The sequence below is a fragment of the Larimichthys crocea genome, chromosome XXI (assembly GCF_000972845.2).
Source record: "Larimichthys crocea isolate SSNF chromosome XXI, L_crocea_2.0, whole genome shotgun sequence".
Taxonomy (NCBI): Eukaryota; Metazoa; Chordata; class Actinopteri; family Sciaenidae; genus Larimichthys; species Larimichthys crocea.
Window position 1 is genome coordinate 16,434,595 of NC_040031.1, and position 20,160 is coordinate 16,454,754.

The 20,160-nt window shown below is 40.3% G+C and overlaps 2 protein-coding genes across 3 annotated transcripts in view; both read right to left on the reverse strand.

The window, feature by feature from the left end:
- Positions 1-1,343: 1,343 nt before the first annotated feature.
- dapk2b (death-associated protein kinase 2b) lies at positions 1,344-16,897 on the reverse strand. Of its 2 annotated transcripts, XM_010746408.3 has the most exons (12): positions 16,701-16,897; positions 16,029-16,163; positions 9,571-9,792; positions 8,621-8,759; positions 7,001-7,130; positions 6,835-6,883; positions 6,716-6,742; positions 6,464-6,616; positions 5,956-6,001; positions 3,258-3,347; positions 3,087-3,167; positions 1,344-2,432 (listed from the first exon to the last, which is right to left on the reverse strand). In XM_010746408.3, exons 2-12 carry the CDS (start codon positions 16,103-16,105, stop codon positions 2,355-2,357), a joined length of 1,092 nt encoding a protein of 363 aa, XP_010744710.1. In that variant the 5' UTR covers positions 16,106-16,163; positions 16,701-16,897; the 3' UTR covers positions 1,344-2,354. The 2 variants fall into 2 exon arrangements, with proteins under 2 accessions (XP_010744710.1, XP_010744709.1); XM_010746407.3 differs by lacking the exons at positions 1,344-2,432; positions 3,087-3,167; positions 3,258-3,347 and adding an exon at positions 3,354-5,227.
- Positions 16,898-17,022: 125 nt separating this feature from the next.
- Positions 17,023-20,160, reverse strand: part of tbc1d2b (TBC1 domain family, member 2B) — a 28,309-nt gene continuing 25,171 nt past the window's right edge. Inside the window, exon 13 of the mRNA XM_019272244.2 lies at positions 17,023-20,140. Coding sequence (XP_019127789.2) covers positions 19,945-20,140 — 196 coding nt within the window. The 3' untranslated portion in view covers positions 17,023-19,944. The remainder of the gene's footprint in view (positions 20,141-20,160) is intronic.

Below are 20,160 nucleotides of genomic sequence, written 5' to 3' on the forward strand. Positions count from 1 at the left end.
GTGAACGTCCCATCCATCAGATGATCCTACCGTAAGTCTGCTGGAATCCTATGATCCCATAACGCTGCCGCTGGTCCACCACAAAATTGATCCCAACATACCAGCTGTGACTCTGTTACATGAGACCTAACAGTAACGGCTGACTGGAAGGCATGTCATTTCACTCTCTTCCAATGACAAAGCTACAAAGGACTCAGTTCATATTTCAGTGAGACATGACTGAAATATTTACAGTCACCAGCCTGGAGATAGACGACCGGAGCGTGCTGTAAATGTTTTGTCTTATTTCATCTTCTGCCAGTAACTCAAAGGCTGTTATCAAATGACCTACTGTAGAATCACTGTACTGTACTGTACTATGTGTATGCTCTAATAAGGACTTGAGATGTACAGAGTCAACAGTGAGATGTTGTCCAATTCACCCTGACAGCTTTATATCAAGTTTACCTCAGTAATACAGGCTGAAGTCTAATTATTAGTGTTTATCAGGCAGGGAGAGTCAAATGAATTCATTATATTGGTTACATGTAATGTAATTTCTGGAGCTTCAACACACACTAGAGATTAAAAGTCTATCTTATCTTCTGTTATATTATTTTGACCACTCTTTTTGTAACGTGTCACTCACCCTAACCTTAACCCAACCCTTCACAGGAAGTTCCCCTTCTCTAACCCTGACCTAAATTTATAGAGGTGCAAGGCTGAAATAACTAACTCCTCATACTTTAATATGCAACACTGTGCATATGTTCTCGTGCTGAATATTAAATAATTCTGTAATGGGACACTGAAGCACTGAAACAGGCTTACAGATTTCAGACTGACCCACTTGTTGATAATGATTAATTTCTTACCATCTGTGAGGAACTGGCCTACATTGTGTCACTGCCAAAAATGTATTTAGTTCAGGTCAAATTATCCCTTCAATCTCTTTCAGCCCAGCTGGGCCCAAACAACATTACTGTTGTGAGACTAAATAATTGACCATTGGTCGAATGAAAAAAATCAGTAGAAGTGCATTATTACAATTAGTGACCGCTGATGTGAATGAGAATGAATAATGTATTAATTGTCAGGGGCTTTTTTAATCTCATTTTAGTTTAACAGAAACATTGGCTTTGGGCATCACATTTGTACAGCACATTCATGGTTAACTTTGGGGTCATCAAGATTCTGATACACTTTTCAAACTCCCAAGCCGACAAGCCCTAAGAGCATGGTCATAATCATACCTTTGCATTGAGATTCATTTTTATAATGAGAAATTGGAAACATTTTAACAGGGAGGGACATTCTAACTGTTACATTGTGGTGAAGTCACTGAAACTCACAAAAGGAAGCAATCATGTTCATTAATTTATTTAACAAAATGTTCAATTTACAATACATACAACACATACCAGTGAACAGAACGTAAGTTCGTATGTGCATTTAAAACAGAGAACGTTCCTTTTAATGAGCTAAGATACAAGGAAAAACTGAAATTAAGACAATTGGCTGCATATTTACACCATAAATACATGAACATACCAAGACCTAAAATTTGCATTAAAAGAATTCAACTGTGAAAATTTCCTTTATGTTTATATAAACTGTATTTATGTATGTATGCATGAAATGAAATGAAATGCAATTATTGTCCCACTGGACATGAGTAATTTACAGGAAATTTAAAAATGTCCTATGTGAAATACAGTAAACAGACAGCTCTGTATAGTCTACACTCTTCAGGTAAATTATTCTGATGTGGCAAATGAAGAGGTTAACATTAAACAATGTGCCCACACAGGCGCTGCTGCATATTGAGCAGAACAACATGTAAACATTTGGTTATTATCTGCTACCATCTTATCCACCTGTAGAACTAACCCGTCATTGGTCAGTGTTTTGGACAATACACCTCTTGTAAATCTTCACATGCAGCCCGCACAATAAAAAAGAAAGGAATCTAACTCTCCGTCTATGTTCGGATGTTAAACAACAGCTGCTGGACTTTTAAGACTGCAGTTATTAAAGGAAGCTGCCTACATTCTTTTGTATGCGCTAACACTGGCTTCTCAGTTCCTGTTAATAATCCAGTTTTATCTTCTTATGCCAGAAAACAGTAGCTTGAATTTAGAAATGAAAGGGATGCTATCTAACATACAGCAGATGATCTGCTGGTTTTGTGGGTCACCGTGACAAACAAAGTTGCCTTGACCAATGAAAAATGCTGCATTTACAGCAGTCGCTCGAACAAATACGGTCGCTGATTCTTTATGACAGCTGCACAATGTGTGTGTCAAAAAAGGTGCAGAGTCACTGTTTTGCAACCGGAACATGGTTGACTGACACACTTAAACTAGATGTTGCTCTCAGGAAGTGCTGCTTCTCTTTCTGGTCCTCGGCCTCCTCTTCAGGATTTCTTCTTCTTGGTCACTTTCACAATCCCTCTGAAATAAACAGAACGTTTGAATTAAGACGCAACTTTGAAATAGTTGTGATGACAGTAGTAGGGGCCCACAAAATGTAAGGATTACTAAAGGATCCTAAAGTACCAGACTAGACATGTAATATGTAGCTAAGGCATTATTACTGCAAATAAATACTGCAGAACAAACATATGTTGTAACTATCACAGTTACTCTTAAAGGAATAGTTGGACTTTGTGAAAAAATATGCTGCTGAGAGTTACTTGAGAGGACACAATTGTTTGTAGACCAGTTACTGTAAGGCCACAGCCAGCAGCTGGCTCAGTTCACACTGTATATCTTGTTTTTAATCTGTACAAAAACTGAAGCGTAGAAACAAAACTTTTTTACAAGAAGTATTGTGCTGGACTATTTCTTTGTCGGGAGGTGTGATCTCTTCACCACAACTCAGTAGAAAGTAGAAAATGTGTTAAATAGTGAGCGGACTGCTTGACCTTTGGACAGAACCAGGCTAGTGGTTTGCCACTGTCTCCAGGTTTTATGCTTTGCTAAGTTAATAGGCTCCTGGCTGCGCCTCCGTGTACTGTACAAATATGAGAAAGCTTGGCAAGAAAGCAAATTTGCAAAAAAAGAAAAAAAATCATCAATTGTTGGATTACAGAAGTGAGTTCTTACCCCATCCTGCTCAGGAAGCTTCTGGCCCTTCCTCATGATTCGCGTTAAGTGGTTGCACAGAGCAACAATCCTGAATGACAGCTGGTAAAAACAAAGAGAATGAGCCCCGAAATCCATCAAGAAGGACATGTTTTATACAACTCTGACTGCTGTAATGAAATCATACTATACCTTCCACCTCCGTCTGGCATACTGCCTCCTAAAGTTCTCTAAGTTGACCACTGACAACCTCTTCACCATGGCCTGTCTGGGATTCAGCGGCTGCAGAGACACAATGAGGGATGAAATAAAAGAGCAAGCATCTTTCATGTTAATGTCAAATACAAGTTCAAAAACATTATGTTAAAGTACTGGTCTAATTCTGACAATGTAATCTGGGGATCAATGCGAACTGTACAGAAATCTCAGGTCACAAAACACAATCAGATACATAATACACATTTATTTCAGTGTTTAGACAACAGTGACGGATGTCAAAACGTGTATAAGCGTGTAATTCTGGCGAGATGCTGAAAGAAACCACTGACGTATCTCGAAACACATGATCTTATCATAGATGTTGTTTTTCCTGTTGGCTCAGATAACATCTCCAAGAAAGGAGAAAAAGAAATAAAAAAAAACAAGTTTTTAAAATAAATAAATAAATTGAACATTTTGCAAAAGTGCATGTTTGTAAAATAATCTGAAGAACAAAAAAAAATCTATTTATGACATTTACAACTTTACAAACGGATAACCATTGTAAAGACAAAACAAAACAAAAAAATAATAATTTACAGTTTACAAAAAAACTAAATGGAATGAAAAAATCAATCAATCAAAAGATGCGAACTTATGATACATTCCATCGATGCCGTGTCGTCTTTAACACAGTAAAAACATTCAGTCTTCATCATCACTGCTTCAAAACAATGAAGCCGTTTAGTGTGCACAAATAAATCTAGTTCATGTTCAGTTAATATCACTTCACTTTTAGAAAAATCCCTACTATAGTGTCATGAAGTAGTTTAACATTTTGGGAGATGAGGAGATCGTCATCTCTCTGATATTTGTCTGTTAAACAGGAATCTGTAGCCTGAATGCAGTAAGCTGGGTCTAGTACTGCAGGCCATGAGAACCTGTTCAAAGGTTACAAAATCTGCCTAAACCTCACTAATTTCCATGTCATTTACTTAATCCAAACAATGTCTGCAGCTTCGTATTCAACACACACATATGAATGTGGTACTGTCTTCTTTTGTAATTCCTGGCAAGAATGCAAATAAGACTATTTCCCCAAATTCATATTCCTAAACCTATTATTATTATTATTATTATTTAAAGTATTGTACTACATAGTTTACACATGAAAAAACATTGAAATAAAGAAAATATAAAGACTACATTCAAAACTTTGTGTTGTGCTGAAAAAAGAAATCAAAGTGCTGAATTCAAACAGCGTCATTTTCAAAAACATGTTAAGCTTTTTTTTTAAAGTCAAAAGTGTGTCTTCATTTGTGTGTTTGTTAGCCAGACTCTGTGAGTGGCTGTTTGGCCTCGGGGCAAAGTTCCCTCCTGCAGGACTGGTGCAGCAGCTCTATCAACGCCTGCTTCACGTCCGTGTTCAGACTGCTGCTGAGGACGCTGCCGTTGGCTCCTTCTGGATGCAGAGAGCTCATGACCTCCTGCAGCCACTGCAGCTCAGAGTTCAGCTCTTGCCTCAGAGCATCCAGCTGACTCTGCCTCTGGCTGTACTTCCCGCTGATGCTCTCCAGACTGGCATCTATAGCCTTCATGTCCTCCTGCAGCAGCCTCCTGGTGGCCTCCACTTTGCGGAACTCGTAGCGAACCTGCGACAGCTGCTTCCTCGCAGTCTCACTCTCCTCCTTGTACCAGGCCTCCTTGTCATTGTAGATGGAGAGCAGTGCTTCTATATCACCCTGCAGAGTGTGGTGGGCTCCTGCCACCTCTGACAGACCCGTCTCCATCAGACTGACATCCTCCACTACATGGGCAAAACGCTCAAAGTTGGCATATGTGTTGTTTTGAGGCATGCTGGAGTGGGATTGGATGGTGTACTCCTTTAGACGCTTTGTTTGCAGCTGCTCCGTTTTCTTCTCCACCTCAGAGGCAGCGTTATCTTCTTCCATGGGGACGCAGGACTTCAGACAGAAGGATGGAGGGAGGAGGGGAGGGGGAACACTGAGTGAGAGGCTGTCTCATTGTTGCATCTTGAAAACACACATGGCGTTGAATATTCCAGCAGACGTGGCACTGTAGGATTAGTGTGTGACCCTACAGCGAAAGCCATGGCAGGTAAGAGCGTCACAAAAACAAACACAAAAAAAAGGACGGACATTCCTGTTGAGTGTGTTATGTTTCCTGAATTCATGCTCGTATCCAAACAGGATGAAGACTCCACAGCAAAACACCATTCACATGCATCTCAGCGGCTAATGTTGGAATCTTCAACATTAGAGGTTGTTAAATGTCCGTGCCATTAAAAACAACAATTAGTCAGGTCTTGAGTCAGTTCGTTGAGCCTGAATTTCTGGACAAAATGACTATTTCAGACTGCAAAAGACAGCTGCACAAGATGTGTGGAGAGTAAAGTGTGTGGATAGGTTAAGGGTGAGAACAATATTCCCATAGGGAAGGGTGTGGAAACAATATACAGTAACTGATAAAGAATGTTTTCAACAAGCCAGAACAGACATAAAAAGTTTTCTTTGCTTTTTTTCCTGGCACATTTAAAGATGGATTTCCCTCTCTATGAGGAAACCTTTGATATGGATTGTCAAATGTTGTTTCACATGTAGGAGGATGTGAGATTGGTGAGAGTAGTTATCAAGAACATATGAAAACATGCTACAATACACATACATCATACCTTAATCCAATGATGGTTGAGGGCCTCTTGTATGGTCATCCGTTTTCTAAAATGATGAGAGAACGAAACGCAGCTGAGCAAATATATCCGAACATGGATCGTGGCGAGCAGTCATGCTTTGGGATGTGGCTGTGCTCTCTCTCAGGAATACATTCACAGGAATATTCGGTTTCATCGAGGTACATTTAAATGGAAACACATGTTAAGCAACAAGAACAAGATCACATCAGAAATACAAGCGTTACGCAGTGCCTGTGTTATTTAGTTTAAGGTATAAATGTTTATTTAGCTTATTTTATTCAGGGTGTCACATCGTGTACCGAAAACAAATCTGCCTAAATCCTTGCTCTAGATTTCTGCGGACTGACTGGTCTTTCATTCTCATCTGGATCAGGTCTGGGAATTTAATATGCTTAGGCTTTATTGCAGTGAAACCTCTAATGCTGGGATTTGTATTGGCATTGTCAGACTTGACCTTTGGTCATCAGCTGTTTGTCAGTTCTTTTACCTCGTGTCTTTCTCCAGGAGCTGTCTGATGAAGCTTTTGGCCAGCTCACTCGTGTTGCTGAAGAGCTCTTCGTCAAAGTCGTAGTTCATCGCCGAGATGTTCCCCAGCGTCTCCTGCTTGGTGTCACCGAGGAAAGGTGACGCACCGCTCAGGCTAAAACGACAGCATAAACACATGCACACGCTCACTTACACCTTCCTTGATAATCTCTATAAGATTCCCCATTAATAGTCACGAATGATCCCAACTTACAGTATATATGTGATGACTCCAATGCTCCTGTGAAAAACAGCACAAGGTTAATCCAAAGTTATGCTCTGCAGCATGTTGTATGCAAGGCAGCAGAGTCAGAGGTAATTAAAGACTCTTACCACATGTCTGCCTCCAATCCCAGTGGCTCATAGTTGACTATCTCTGGAGCTGAAAATAGACGACATACACTCCTGCATCATAAACAGAGCCAGGCCAAACTCAGAGCCTCCTCTTAAAATGTCCTACACTGCAAACAAATCTCATATATATATATAAAAAACTTACCAACAAATTCAGGTGTTCCAAAGATGTTTTTGAAATCTGCCCCAGCTTCAATTTTGTGTGCCAGCCCAAAGTCTATGAGTTTGATGCGGGGTAAGGGAACATTTCTGTCCAACAGCATTATATTTTCAGGCTGGAGCGTAAAAAGAACAACAGAGAGGCAATTTTGTCAGCAGATTTCTTCCAACACTAAGATTTGGTGATACATAAACAACAGTGAGTAAATAAGTTACCTGGTTAAAGCTGCCTTTTGCGTAAGCATTAAAGAAAAAACACTGAAACAGTTATACTTATAGGAGTTTCTTAAATTTGTATTAAAGGAAAAGTTCAAAGTGTTTTTTGCTCATATGCTTATCTGTGTTCTTGCTGTGAGTTAGATTTACCACTCTTGACTGCATGCTAAGTTCCTCCTAACAGGTGGTTTACTCAGCAGGAAACAGCTGGCCTGACTCTGCCTAAAAGTAACTAAATCTTTAGCACCATCAAAGCTATGCTCACTGCATAAAAAAAGTTTAGATTGTAAAAATCAATAAACTGCAGTTTTACAGGCAGCTCCAGCTCCAAATCAAGAAGTAGTTAGTTCAGCACGTATCCACAGTGACATGTCGCTATTACACAACCGATTAAACGATTGAGACTGTTCAGTTATGAGCATTTGAGGTGCTGGTATGTGGATCACGTCACTGCTTCCAGTCTTTCATAATTAGCTGCCAGACACATGGTAAATCTTGTCATCTAACTCAAAGCAAGAAAGTAAAAAATGCACATTTTAAATGTTTCCCTTATATCTATCAAGCATCATTTTTGCAGACTTACAGAAGGCCATGCTTAATGTGTCGAAAAAGCTTTGTAACTTTTCTTTGTGATTTGACAGAAATTGTTGTGTGCACAGATCATTCATCGTGATCTTGAGGTCAAGGCCTCGGGCGGGTTTGAATCAAACTCTTCGTCTGAGTGTTCACCAAATGAGAAGCCTCAAAAGTGAAGAGGAGCCTCAGCAGGACAATGACTATCAGAGAATAGCGGGGGAGACACTGCTCTCTGAAAGTGGAAAGATAACCTTTTGGTGTCTGTATCTGAGAGTCTGGACCTCAGCCACAGCAAACAGGAAGGATGTCTGACTCAGAATAGCAAAACCGAACCAGCATGAACATTAGATACCTGCTATTTGACATGAAGTCCATCTCGAAATAGCATATGGTGCATGGGGAAGTGAGAATATTCTTAATTTATGCTTCTTTTTTTTTAATGTCCAACAAAGCATTAACACCATGTGACATGTAAGACTATTCTTGCATATCGAGCTTACTCAGAAATGTGCCAGTATTATTTGCACATAGTCACTTAAGTTCTGCTGCTTGAAAGAAAGAAATAATAATCATCAATAATCATTATGAAAGAACGATTAGCTACTAAAGAGATGCAAATTTTGCGATAAATACTGGCCCACAGACCGATGGGACAATTAGATAATTGCAGAACACTACTCAATGATACACCTGCGTGCACCCTGCACAGTGTGTGTGTAATGTTCAGAAGCTGTGGAGGTAAATAAGTTCATCTTCATCACAAGACAAATCTAGATTTAAATACAATGCACAGATGGATGAAGCGGTTTTGTACCTTCAGATCAAAATGTGTGATCCTCTTGGAGTGGAGGTACTGGACTCCATTTAGGATCTGTTTGATAAACTGAGTGGCCTCCTCTTCACTGAGAGACTCCTTCTGAGCCAAGAAATCGAACAGTTCTCCTCCAGATACCCTGTAAAAACACACACACGCAGAGAAGCACACACACACACACACACACACACACACACATTCAGAGACTCATCCTGTGCTCTCAGACAATCTGGAGCTCTCTTCAACATTATCTAAAGTGTGTTCTCAGGATTTGGATGCATTGGCTTAGGATGCCTTAGATATGTTTGTTTTGGGTAACTATTTGTGTCTGTGGTGAGTCATGCTGCCCTACTTATGAATAATGTTTTGACCTTTTCATGATAAAAATCTGAAAAAGCTGGAGAAAAGTGTCAAAAGGTGCTTTTTACCCAACTGACAGCGCATAAACATGATGTTCATATTCAAACAAAGAAACGATAATAGAGTGAATGACGCACAGTCTGTCATCCTGTGTCTAACAGTAACGGTTCTGTCAGTCATTTCACCTTTGATTGAACTGAGCATTCATTTAGCCCTAATTACACCCTCCATGTTCCCAGGCACTCGCTGGACCGCAGACGGGGCCCTCTGAGGCCTCTTTCCAACACAAGCCTTATTGACACTGTTCAGTTCTTTCGGGGCAAAAGGTTTTCAGCAAACACAGGTTCAACAAACAATCTATGTACACAGAAATAAGCAGATGAGAACACATAGTCACAAGTTAAACAGCGTTGAGCTGAAACATTAAAATGACTACACTGACGCTGGGGTGTTTATTAAAACAAAATGCAATACACTGTATGTTCAGCAGCCTGACTAGAAATGCAAAAAAAAAAAATCTTCTGTGGAGATGTTTGGACGTTTTAAGGTGCCACACTGGTGATGTATTGTTAAATCATGCAGTGACTCACAGTTCGAGGATGAGCACCACATCTGTGCGGTTCTCGTAAACATCATGTAGCGATATGATGTTAGGGTGCTGGAGCTGCTGCAGGATGTCCACTTCCCTCTCAATCTCCTCTCTTCTTACACCACGCCTGCTTGCCCGACTCTGGCGCTTCTTGATGAACTTGGCTGCATATTCAACGCCCGTACTCTTCTCTATGCAGCGTTTGACAATTGCAAACTGCCCACTGCAAATCACAAAAGAAGACAAAAAAGACACTGACGTTACTTAATATAATTGTGTTAAGTTTGTTGTGTTGTTTGTCTGTGTCAAAACCAGCTGACATATTGAGGTTTAAGTTCCTGTTTCCCATCAAGACAGAGAACAATCTGACGGGGGGGCCAACAGGGTTGACAGAGCTGCTGTCCTCCCACTCTGGCAACCTTCCTGCCAAAATTTCTAGCCATCCTCGAGAGATCAGTCCAAACTCTGAATATTTCACAACAGAGGTGTGGCTTGGATACCATCTCTCAGTGGATTATTGTTTCACTTTGGACCGTTCTCTTGTATCTACAGCCTGTGCACATGCAGTTATGGCATCTAGTTAATGAGTTTAAATCCTCAGATATACAAACCCAATACGGGCATCTCATATTTCAAGGCAAGGCATGTCTCCACCAGTAAACTTATCACTCTCCTCTAACATAACTACAGAGTCATTTCACTCATAATTGACCCACTGACAGACTGAATAAGAACACATTTTCCAGCACTGTCACCCAGTTAAATATATGTTGTGACTCTCCATGGCTTTATTATCAGTCCGGCACTTGTAATCTCAGACCTGACTAAGCCTGTTGCCACTCCTGCTGCTTTACACGTTTCCTGCTGTGGGCTGACTGGCCCACCCTATACATTCAGACTCTGAAAAACAAGCCTCTCAGTCAACGATCCCTCTGTAACAGGCCACAGAAATACGTGAGAGGGCGAGTGTGGTGGCAGAGCTGGCAAAGATTTTCTGAGTGGGGAAGATGAACGCTATCTTTGACAAGACAGAAAAAGGAACATTTAGTTATTAAGTATGCATAAAGACTCGGATGGTTGCACAAAACACACAAAAGCCTGTGGACCAACGAATTTACTTTGCAAATTCAGCCCACGTATTTTTAGATATTGCATAAGAGCAGCACACATAAAGAAGAAACAGATAATAACTGGCAGCCTTTTCATATGTTTTGGACATAACTGTCCGCACAGAGATTCCAGGGTGGCAGTGAGAGGCTGTCCAGTCTGTGTCCACTATCATCATGGTGTCTAGTGGGCTAAAAATAGCCCGGCCCACAGGCTTATTGTCCACCTGCCACCTCTCTGCTGCTGTTGGGAAAAAGGAAAAAGCCTGCTGAGCTGGAGAAGTGGGGAGGAGTGCTGAGAGGAGCTGCTGGATAAAAGCTGTCAAAACAAATATGGATACTCACGGTGCTCCTGCCACACTCATTTCACGCAGCAGTTTAACACTTCTACTTTCAAAAAGCACTTACACAGAGATAGCCCAGCTAAACACAAAACTACATATAAATACATATCAACAAAACAAATTATCTTTGTGGTTTATAGCAACCCTACTAACATTTCGTCACATCAACGTTATTGAGAGACAGCTGAGCCAGTTTTCTCTTTCTGTGGCACACCCTGTCCTGTGCTTATACACTTCTATAATCACATAAGTCAGCAGCTCCACTGGAGTCATTTAGCTAGATCAAAAACAACAAAACAAGAATTTCTGTGGAGTAATTTCATCACACAGACCCAGATCTTCAATGACTATTAAACCACAGGGACAAAATATTGGGTACAACTTCCAATATTATGAAACTGAATATAGCACAACACTGCAAACTATAACGTATCACATATCTAAATAACCTCTCTGACACAGTGTGAAGAGAATAACTGGATAAAACATGCAAAGGGTATATTGTAATGGATTACACTGAAGGAGTTTCTAATACACTGATTTCCTTGTGAACACGTCCGAAGAGAGAATGCAGGAGAGAAGGAGGGAGGAGAGGCAATTGTCCTAACAATGGTTTTCAAAGAGATACACACACACACATGCTGCAAAGGAAAAATAAAAACAGAGTGGGTTGGGTGCTGAAGCAGAGCCGAAGCGTGGAATCTCAAATACTCCCTCTATCTGTTCTATTCACAGGACATTTCCACCCCCGAGACATCCCTGAAAGGCTGACCCTGTTAGAGATGACTACGATAATGTGTGAACTGAAGAGGAGGGCAAGTCACTCAATGAATCCCACTTGCAAAAACAAGCATAAAGTACCCCAAGGGGAGGAATTGTCACATGGCAGTAGAGCAACACCAGTGTCCTTGATTTGCCTGTGAAGTCAGACTGAGCGGCATAACCCTTCGTTGCGATTGCTGTAGCACAAAAGCGAGAAAGTACACCACAGAAATGTCAGAGCGAGGGCTTTACTTTAGTGTGGTGAGAGCAGTGATGCTGGGAGTGGTAGTCCACAACGGGCCAGGCGTGCCGACTGTCTTAGCCTTAAGCCGGCCAGTGGGGCTGAAAGTACCATCTCCCTGCAGAGTTTCCACTTCCAACAGCTGAAGGTCATTATCCACAGCCAAGGTTGGAGGAATGCTCGGACAAGTGGCGCCAGCCCAATATTTAAACACATTTCTCAACTAAACAACCTCTGGGGCGGCATGACAAAGACAGCCAGATTCATAATTGACCAAGCCCTGTCCCTTTCCATCCCTACCATCTGTAAAGCTGAAACAGAAGAAGAAGAAGAAGCAGATCAAACTTCTAAAATATGACTCATTACTGAATCATCTGGTATGACAAATGCATGAAAACCTCATACACAATGTCCCAGACATTTTATCTGCTATTACTACTAAATATTTTTAACATGTTGTTCGGGACACTCTAGATTGTTTTGAAGTGGTGCAATGTCAGCCTCTGTCAGACAGAAACTCTGGGAATGTCTAAGAGGTCAGCGTGGAGTTCCCTCTGTCAGGCTGCACTGAATAAACACATTTTTCACCCAGTCAACAGCAGGAATGTCTGTTCCTCAGAGCTGACTACATGCATTCTTGACCTGTTCCTTGTACATGCATGCCCACTGTCCTTGCTATCGATATAGATCATGTACAGTAAATCCCTTTGGAGAAATTCTAGCACTTTACTGTGCTCATCAGCAGCACCTGTCTGCCTCACGACTGTCTGCTCTTTGCACTTCAACGCAGAGCGTGTGAAGGCTGCTCCCTTTAACTGTGAACATTTCTGCCCTCCCTGCGTCTTCTACAAAGACAACAAAGATCTGCAAACTGAAAACGTTTCTCTAATTCGTGTCCTTCTGCATAGTATTTCTAGAAACTGCAAATTCCCCATTGCCCATAAACAAATGGGAAAACACTTTGCATATCAATTGTGATGTGACCTTTTCGCTGCATTCAGTTGGAACTAAACATTTTTAAACAGGAGTCTACAGCGATACTAGTAAAACTCTGGGAGGCTGTACTTACTGTGGGGAGAGTGGTGCTTTCAACTGAATCCTAACTTGCTCTGACAACGCTAACATGCTGATATTTAAGAGGTATAGTGCTTACCATGATCAACATCTTAGTTTGGTGTTGCTAAGCACAAAAGTTAGTTAAGGCTGATGGTAATGTTCGTTTTTGGTTGTAAATTACAAGTTAAATGTTTGACCTGATGGCGGCACCAGGGGGAGTTTTTTGTGGGTCACTAGTTACAGATGGATACCAGGTGTTTGAATAGATCATTTTAAGGTTAGTTCTGGGTTGGTAGGTCAAAGGGAACATATAGTTCATACCATATACCATACCATAGCAGCATACCATAGAAGTCAACAAAAGTAAGTAACAGTACTCGTGCAACTTTTCAATAAATGGGAACATCACCCAAAGAGAGTCATCCAAAAAAACCCTGATTCTTATTTTTATGAATAATGAGTCAAGAAACCACATTAACTACATAGTAATTGAGTATCTGTGAAAAGTAGTGAAAGGTTAATGAATCAGAGTGGAACATGAATGTGTAAACCAAACTTAGTAAGATCCATCCTCATGAATGTACAATGTTGAAATCCATCCAACAGTCATTGAGATATTTAGGTCTGGAACATAGACGGTATAAAACACTGACATATGATCTGAGCCACAGAGGTTGCTGCTTGGACTAACTTTGACATGTCGCTAATTAGGCCAAAAACACCAACAGACACATGACTTCCTGAATGAACCGATGTGTAACCTGTGGAGCGGTTCATATGATGTAAGCACCTATTTACAAAATTAGGAAGTTTACAAGCCAAGTAAGTTCAGACATGCAAAAACAATGGCACTTCCTGTCCACGCTGCATCCTGTGAATCTTTGACATTGTTTGAGGATGACTATTAAAGATGATGTTTTTTCATTCAGTAAGTGATTCATGACTCCCACAGTATCAACATATAGCAAATGTAGCTATACAGGGTTTATACATACTAAAAGGTTTAGGGCATTATGACAAAACTTAGATAAGAATGAATCTGGTGTTGACAGGTACAGTTCACATATTTCCACCATCTGGACAGAAGTCCTTCCTTTCTCAGCCTTGCTTTAAGGGACATTTGCGTAACAGCTCGCCAGTTTCACCAGTCTCATGGGAGGGCTGGTGGCAGCTGAGGGCTCAGACTGTGATACATCCTACTGTATGTCATCACCGGTGTCATCACTCAGATAGCAAGAGAGGTACAGTTGTCAGTAAATGCCTCAGATCTCAATCAAAAGGTTGTTTTACAGATAGGCTTACCGAAAACCTTCCGTCACTAGTGGAAAGAAACTTTGAGTACAACTGCGTGGGGCCTCCTGACGTTAAAATCTGCCAATGGATGGACAGGATGATGAATTGACTTTCCTGTAACGAATGGCTCAACAATCCCACAGTGTGAAAAACAGCTTAGATACTCTCTCAAGAGGACAACTGAGTAACAGTTCCTTCCACTGTGGTGTATGGGGGAGAGGTCCGTACCCATGAGGCTCTTACAAACCGTGGGCGGGGTGGGCTTGATACTCCAAAACTCACTACGAAGTTGTCACAACAAGAGAGGAGAAATAGGATCACAAAATCCAGCTGCCTAATCGGTGATAAAATTCTCAGATGTTCTTTGTGACTGAGAGCGACTTTCTTGTTTTCAGTTTCAGGCATCTGTGGCTTTTTACCACAATAGCTCAAAAAATTGTGATGGTGGAGGCAAAGATATACGCAGCTCAGCTCAGCTCAGCTCACAGCTGAGTTGTCAAGTAACAGGTTTTCAACCACAACTCAGAGATATTGTCAGTCTTTAAACAACGCATTTACATACTTCATCTAATCTTCTGTGTAAGTTGTCTGTCTAAAGTGTTCAAAAAATGCCTCGGAAAGAACTTTTTATAAAAAGTTTTTAAAGTAGTAACTTACCATCTAATTAATTCATTGTTAATTGTTAAAAAATCCTTTACCAATTCTTTATAGATCGATTATAGTTATGTATATCATAAGTCATTATTAAAAGTTTAAAGCATAAAGTGTTCATGTGTTAATAATCTTTTAATAAATGCATTTAGACACAAACCTACTGTAGGTCTTTTTCTAAAAGTAAGCTTGCATTGTGAAGCATTATTACATGACTTATTAACATTAATAAAGCATTAGTTACTAAACTTGTAAAATGTAAAATGCTGTGACAAAACGCTTCGGAAAACTGGAAAGAAAACTGAAAAAAACCTTCCTACAGATCTTATAAATGCAGCTGGACTTTCTGCAGCAAAAGGTCTTAGGTTGTGCTGTCACAGTGTGAAAGAAATGATGAGGACATAGTGTATGTTTTGACAGGTAGTGAACGGTTAGGAGGTCAGACTTTACTTTCACACCCTCTCTATCTGTCAGTAAGTGGTGCACATGCCCAAGCTGTCCTTCCGTGCAAAATTGATTTTCAGCTTCCTCAAATCCATATTGTACCCTGCCAACTTCCTTTAATGTATTTCCCCATGGGACACAGTTTCCTTGATGTCTGCTCTGTACGGGCTTGATTAAAACTCCTCCCCGACATTTAACTTCAACACATTGATCCACCACCCAGAGTCAGTGGACAATAAATCAAATTTGATTTTCTTTCCTGGATTGAACATATCGTGCCCAAACAGAGTTTGTTTTCTTGGAGTGAGACATTATCTCTTGCTTTAAACTTCAGCCTACTTAAACACAGAGACACTCCCAATTTCAAGCTTAAACAGGCCAGCTGTTTGCATACCTACGTACACACACAAGGACCACTGCGTCAAGTTAAGAGGCATGCACGGGGTGAGAGCTGAATCATGCTCTGAATCACACAAGGCGAGCAGGATTATTTTCTGTGAACTGCAATTAAACATCTGCTAGTGTACGCGCTTCATTAAACTGCTTTGAAGAAAATACTTGCCTCCCCAGTTCTTCTCCAATTTCATAGAAATCATCCACATTCTGTTGCTTGAAGACCGCCATGCCAGGTGTCTTCATTGATGTAGTTAGCCTCGTTGATATGCACCACTGAAGTATTTCTTCACAAAGTCCAACCCTGCTGATACAAAGAGGTGTTCCTGTTGATTTCTGACTGAAGCGATCAAAATGTTTACTACATGTTCCAGCTTGCTGTATAACATTCCACCTCACAGTTGTACCCACTTTCACTCGCCTATAGAGAAGCTTCTAAACGTTATAAGTTGACCAGCAAAGGAGGAAAATAATATACTTAGTCACCTGTCTAAATACTGATTACATGGCATTAAAAATTTAATGAGTACAAATCATACAACTGTGCCAAACTGGGCAGTATAACAGTGTCTAGTGTTTGTGATTATAACAGGATTACAAAAGAAAAGAGCATTTTAGGTAATTAGGGCAGGATATCTGTGAAATTTGCTCCTGTTGTGAAACATTTTGTCTGATAAGATACCTGACATTGGCAACAACATTAAAAAGGTTTTCACTGCTATGAATTAGAATGAGAAGAGTGAACACTCGTGTGCATAGAAAAAAAAGTGAAGCCAAACTTGTGAAACACCACAGACTTCCTATACAAGTTCACCACAAAGTGAGTGCAAGCGAACCTTACCGTCTGTTTGAGCTGATGATAAACTTCTACAGCTGGTCTGGTCTTCTCATAGCAGCAGTTCACACACTAAACTAACTGTTATGCTGCTCTGCTGTGCCGTTTTCTGTCACTTATGGCAGCACCATCAGCCTTTTGTGTCTGCAGAAGTCCCTCCCCCCCCTCTGATGGCTCTGTTATGAAACTGCAGCATGAGAGAGGCAAGCTATCAATAAATATGACCGGCACCGTGTTTATTCTGAACAAGCATTTAAGGAAGTGGGGATTGCTACACCGAGCAGTTTTTTCTGCTTCTTACAAACACCTGCAAAGGCGACAGAACACATTCAGTCAGCCACTGTTTATTGAATTTGAACTCGTAATACAAAAACATACAGCTGCGTGTACTTAAGGCTGTGATATGAAAGCTTTGCGCTTTTCTATCATTAAATGATACCGATTAACATTGAACAAAATACCATAGAGATTTACATAAAAAAAAAAGTGAAGTGCCCTATGATAATTTGATGTCATTTGTCCACACATTTGCAATACATTGATGGGAAAAGCAAAAGAAAGAAAGGAAAGAAATAAAAGATAACATTAAACGTAGCTTATTCAATGTGAAAGTGTGGCCGGTAGCAAACAAGCTTTAGAAGAGAAGTTGTGCAATGAAATATCAGTAAACGTTAACAATGTACTGTATGAGCCCTTTGACAAAATGAGCGGACCTAAGAAAACTTTTCATCTTCGACTGATTCAAATCTGATCTCCAGAGAGGCCTGCTCTCGTGAAGAAAAATGAATTTGACTGCCATTTTCACAGGTCTTTTTTTTTTTCCCATTCACATTTCCATCATCAGAACAACCACAATTCTGCCATTTTGTTCATAAGTTCAGGTGGCCCAACAAAAAAGTTCGGGGTGATGCTATGGCTGAAAATACTGTAGTAAAACAGAGAAAAATAAAAGTTATAACAAACTGTAAACAATATATCAGCATACAAGAGAAGGGGTGAAGCACGAAAATCTTGTTCCTCTCTCGTGGATTCCCATTTTAACAACACAAATCTAAACATGGTTTCTTTCTAAGAAAGTTTTGATTTGCGGGAAATCAACTTTTTCATCCTGTATTAGTTGTAATTCAGGTGTAATAAACAATAGGGCCACAATGTTAAAGAGTAAACCGTTATCTCCAAGTACCTGGATGTGGAAGACAGAAAGATGTTGCCACATGTGTCTAGCAATCTTCTGAAATACTTCCCCTGAAAGATTACAGATCATATTTCGCACAACAATCAATGGTGACAGGCGGACTTTACAGCCATTTCTCCCAAAGCTGAACTACAGTACAATAAACACATATGATACTGTATGGTGGGTACCTGTGAGCTGGCGTAAACAAATGTTATACTGCCACACTGAGGACAATGGATGTAAACACATCAGCATTTTCAAACAGGGCTCAGAAAAGTAATCCCAGCATTCTGAATGTAAATTGTGGACGGTAAATCTGGGAAAGTAGGTGTTAAGTCTGGGTAAACTGAATCTTTTAAAACACATAACATAACCCCTGCTAATGGTTGGAAAAATTAAGAACATTAATAAAACACTTAAAAGCAGTACGTCTAGGCAGGGGTATTTCAACAGCAAATGATCTTAATGCTCAGAGAAGTAGAAATCAGTCAGATAATGAGGTAATTAAAAGGAATCAATGTCAATCATCACCAATTCTCCTCAAGAAATCCAGTGGTCCTTATGCATTATGTGTCTATGGGGAAATACTTGAAGTTCATAATGACTAGGACCCTGCTCTCTGTCTGTATGTTTTATTATTTAGGTGCGTTTGGGACGTTTCTGAGCATTCATTTTGGTGAGTTTAGGACTTGGTCGGGACAAAAAAAAAAAACGTAAGGACAATCCGAGTGTCAGTCAGACAGCTCCACACACACACATACACAAGCCACAGCAGATAGGACGAATCAGGCTTCTTCATCTTGTCAGGTTGTGTAGAGATGTGTGTGTGTGGAGATAAAGCTGGGAGGAGGGCCAAACTTTGAATCATTCATTTACAAACAGCAACTAACAAATCCTACTCATACTGCCTCTAATTTGGATTTTGGCATATAGTGGTGGATTGCAACACCCTCCACTTGCCCTCTTGTTAAGTGCAAAGGAGAAGCTACGGTGGCCGCGAAAGGTGCAACAACAAAATCCTATCTGGAACCAGCATTTGGTTTGTTCGTTCTGAGCTAGAAAACATGGCAATGCAACATGGATGGGACTTGGAAGAGGAGGTAAACAAAAACATAATGAATCTTTTTCTCTTTAAGGGGACAATATTGAGAATGAAATTCCAATAATGAGAATCTGCAAGATATGTTTAGACAAAATGGAATTAAAAAAAAATTACTTAGAAAGACAACACTGTCTGACATCATTAAAATGATGGGTTAGTTGGTGTGTGGCTGTTTTCTTTTTATCTGAATCCTAAGATAAAAAAAAATAATACAAGCAAAGTCTTCCCTCAAATATTACACATGCTGTTTATGCAACATGGGAAAAATTTCCTTTCTGATCCCAGGTTTGAGGGCAAGTCTTTTGAACCACAAACAAACAAATCTCTTAGGGGCCAGAGTGATAAGAACAATTTGGGAATAACCTTTTGATCAGACAGCTCCAAGACTTAACTATTAGGATTTATGCAGAATTTCAGCATAAGTGATTGAAGCACATCAAGACACACTGAGATCAAACACGAAAAAATGTGTTGTTGAGTGGCGATGTGTAAAATATATCTAAAAAAAAAACTATTTTAAGACATTGGTGGAAGAAGGGCAGAGAAAGCAAAAGAAAATAAATCTGAATCTCCATGAAAAGAAAAGAAAAAAATATTCCTTCAAAACGGCGTTAAAATCTCCAACTACTGAAAGATCACAACCATGTTTGTAAAAATACTGATTTGGACTGCAAGAATGTAGCTTGGCACGGAAGCATACGGTGACATAAAGACAAAACAAATAAGACTTTTAAAAAAAATAAAGAAATGGCAGGAATACTGATAGAAAGCCCATTTGGCCTGTAAAGTTTGGGTCTTTTGATGCAATGTCACTTAAAACACAAAGAAAGTTGATTGTTCCAGATGATTTAGGGACCAACTCTTTAGGAAAAAAAAATCCTTTTACAGCACATCACTGGCATGGCGCTTATGATCTCCTCGTCTTCATACTTCATGCCACGAGGACGGGCATATGTGACATAAGCTCGAGGTCAGTTATCCTCCTCATCATCACTGACGAAGCTCCGTCCATCCTGACTTGTCTCTCTCTCCCTGAGGAAGGTCTGTCTGATCGTCTCCAGCTCTGTCAGCTCAAGGCGGACTTTCTCCAGGTGGAAGGAGCGTCGGTTCTGGATTTGGCGCATGGGGAATGGGTTCATGTCCACAAAGGCGATGTTCATCAGCTTCCTGGAGAAAAAGAAAAAACA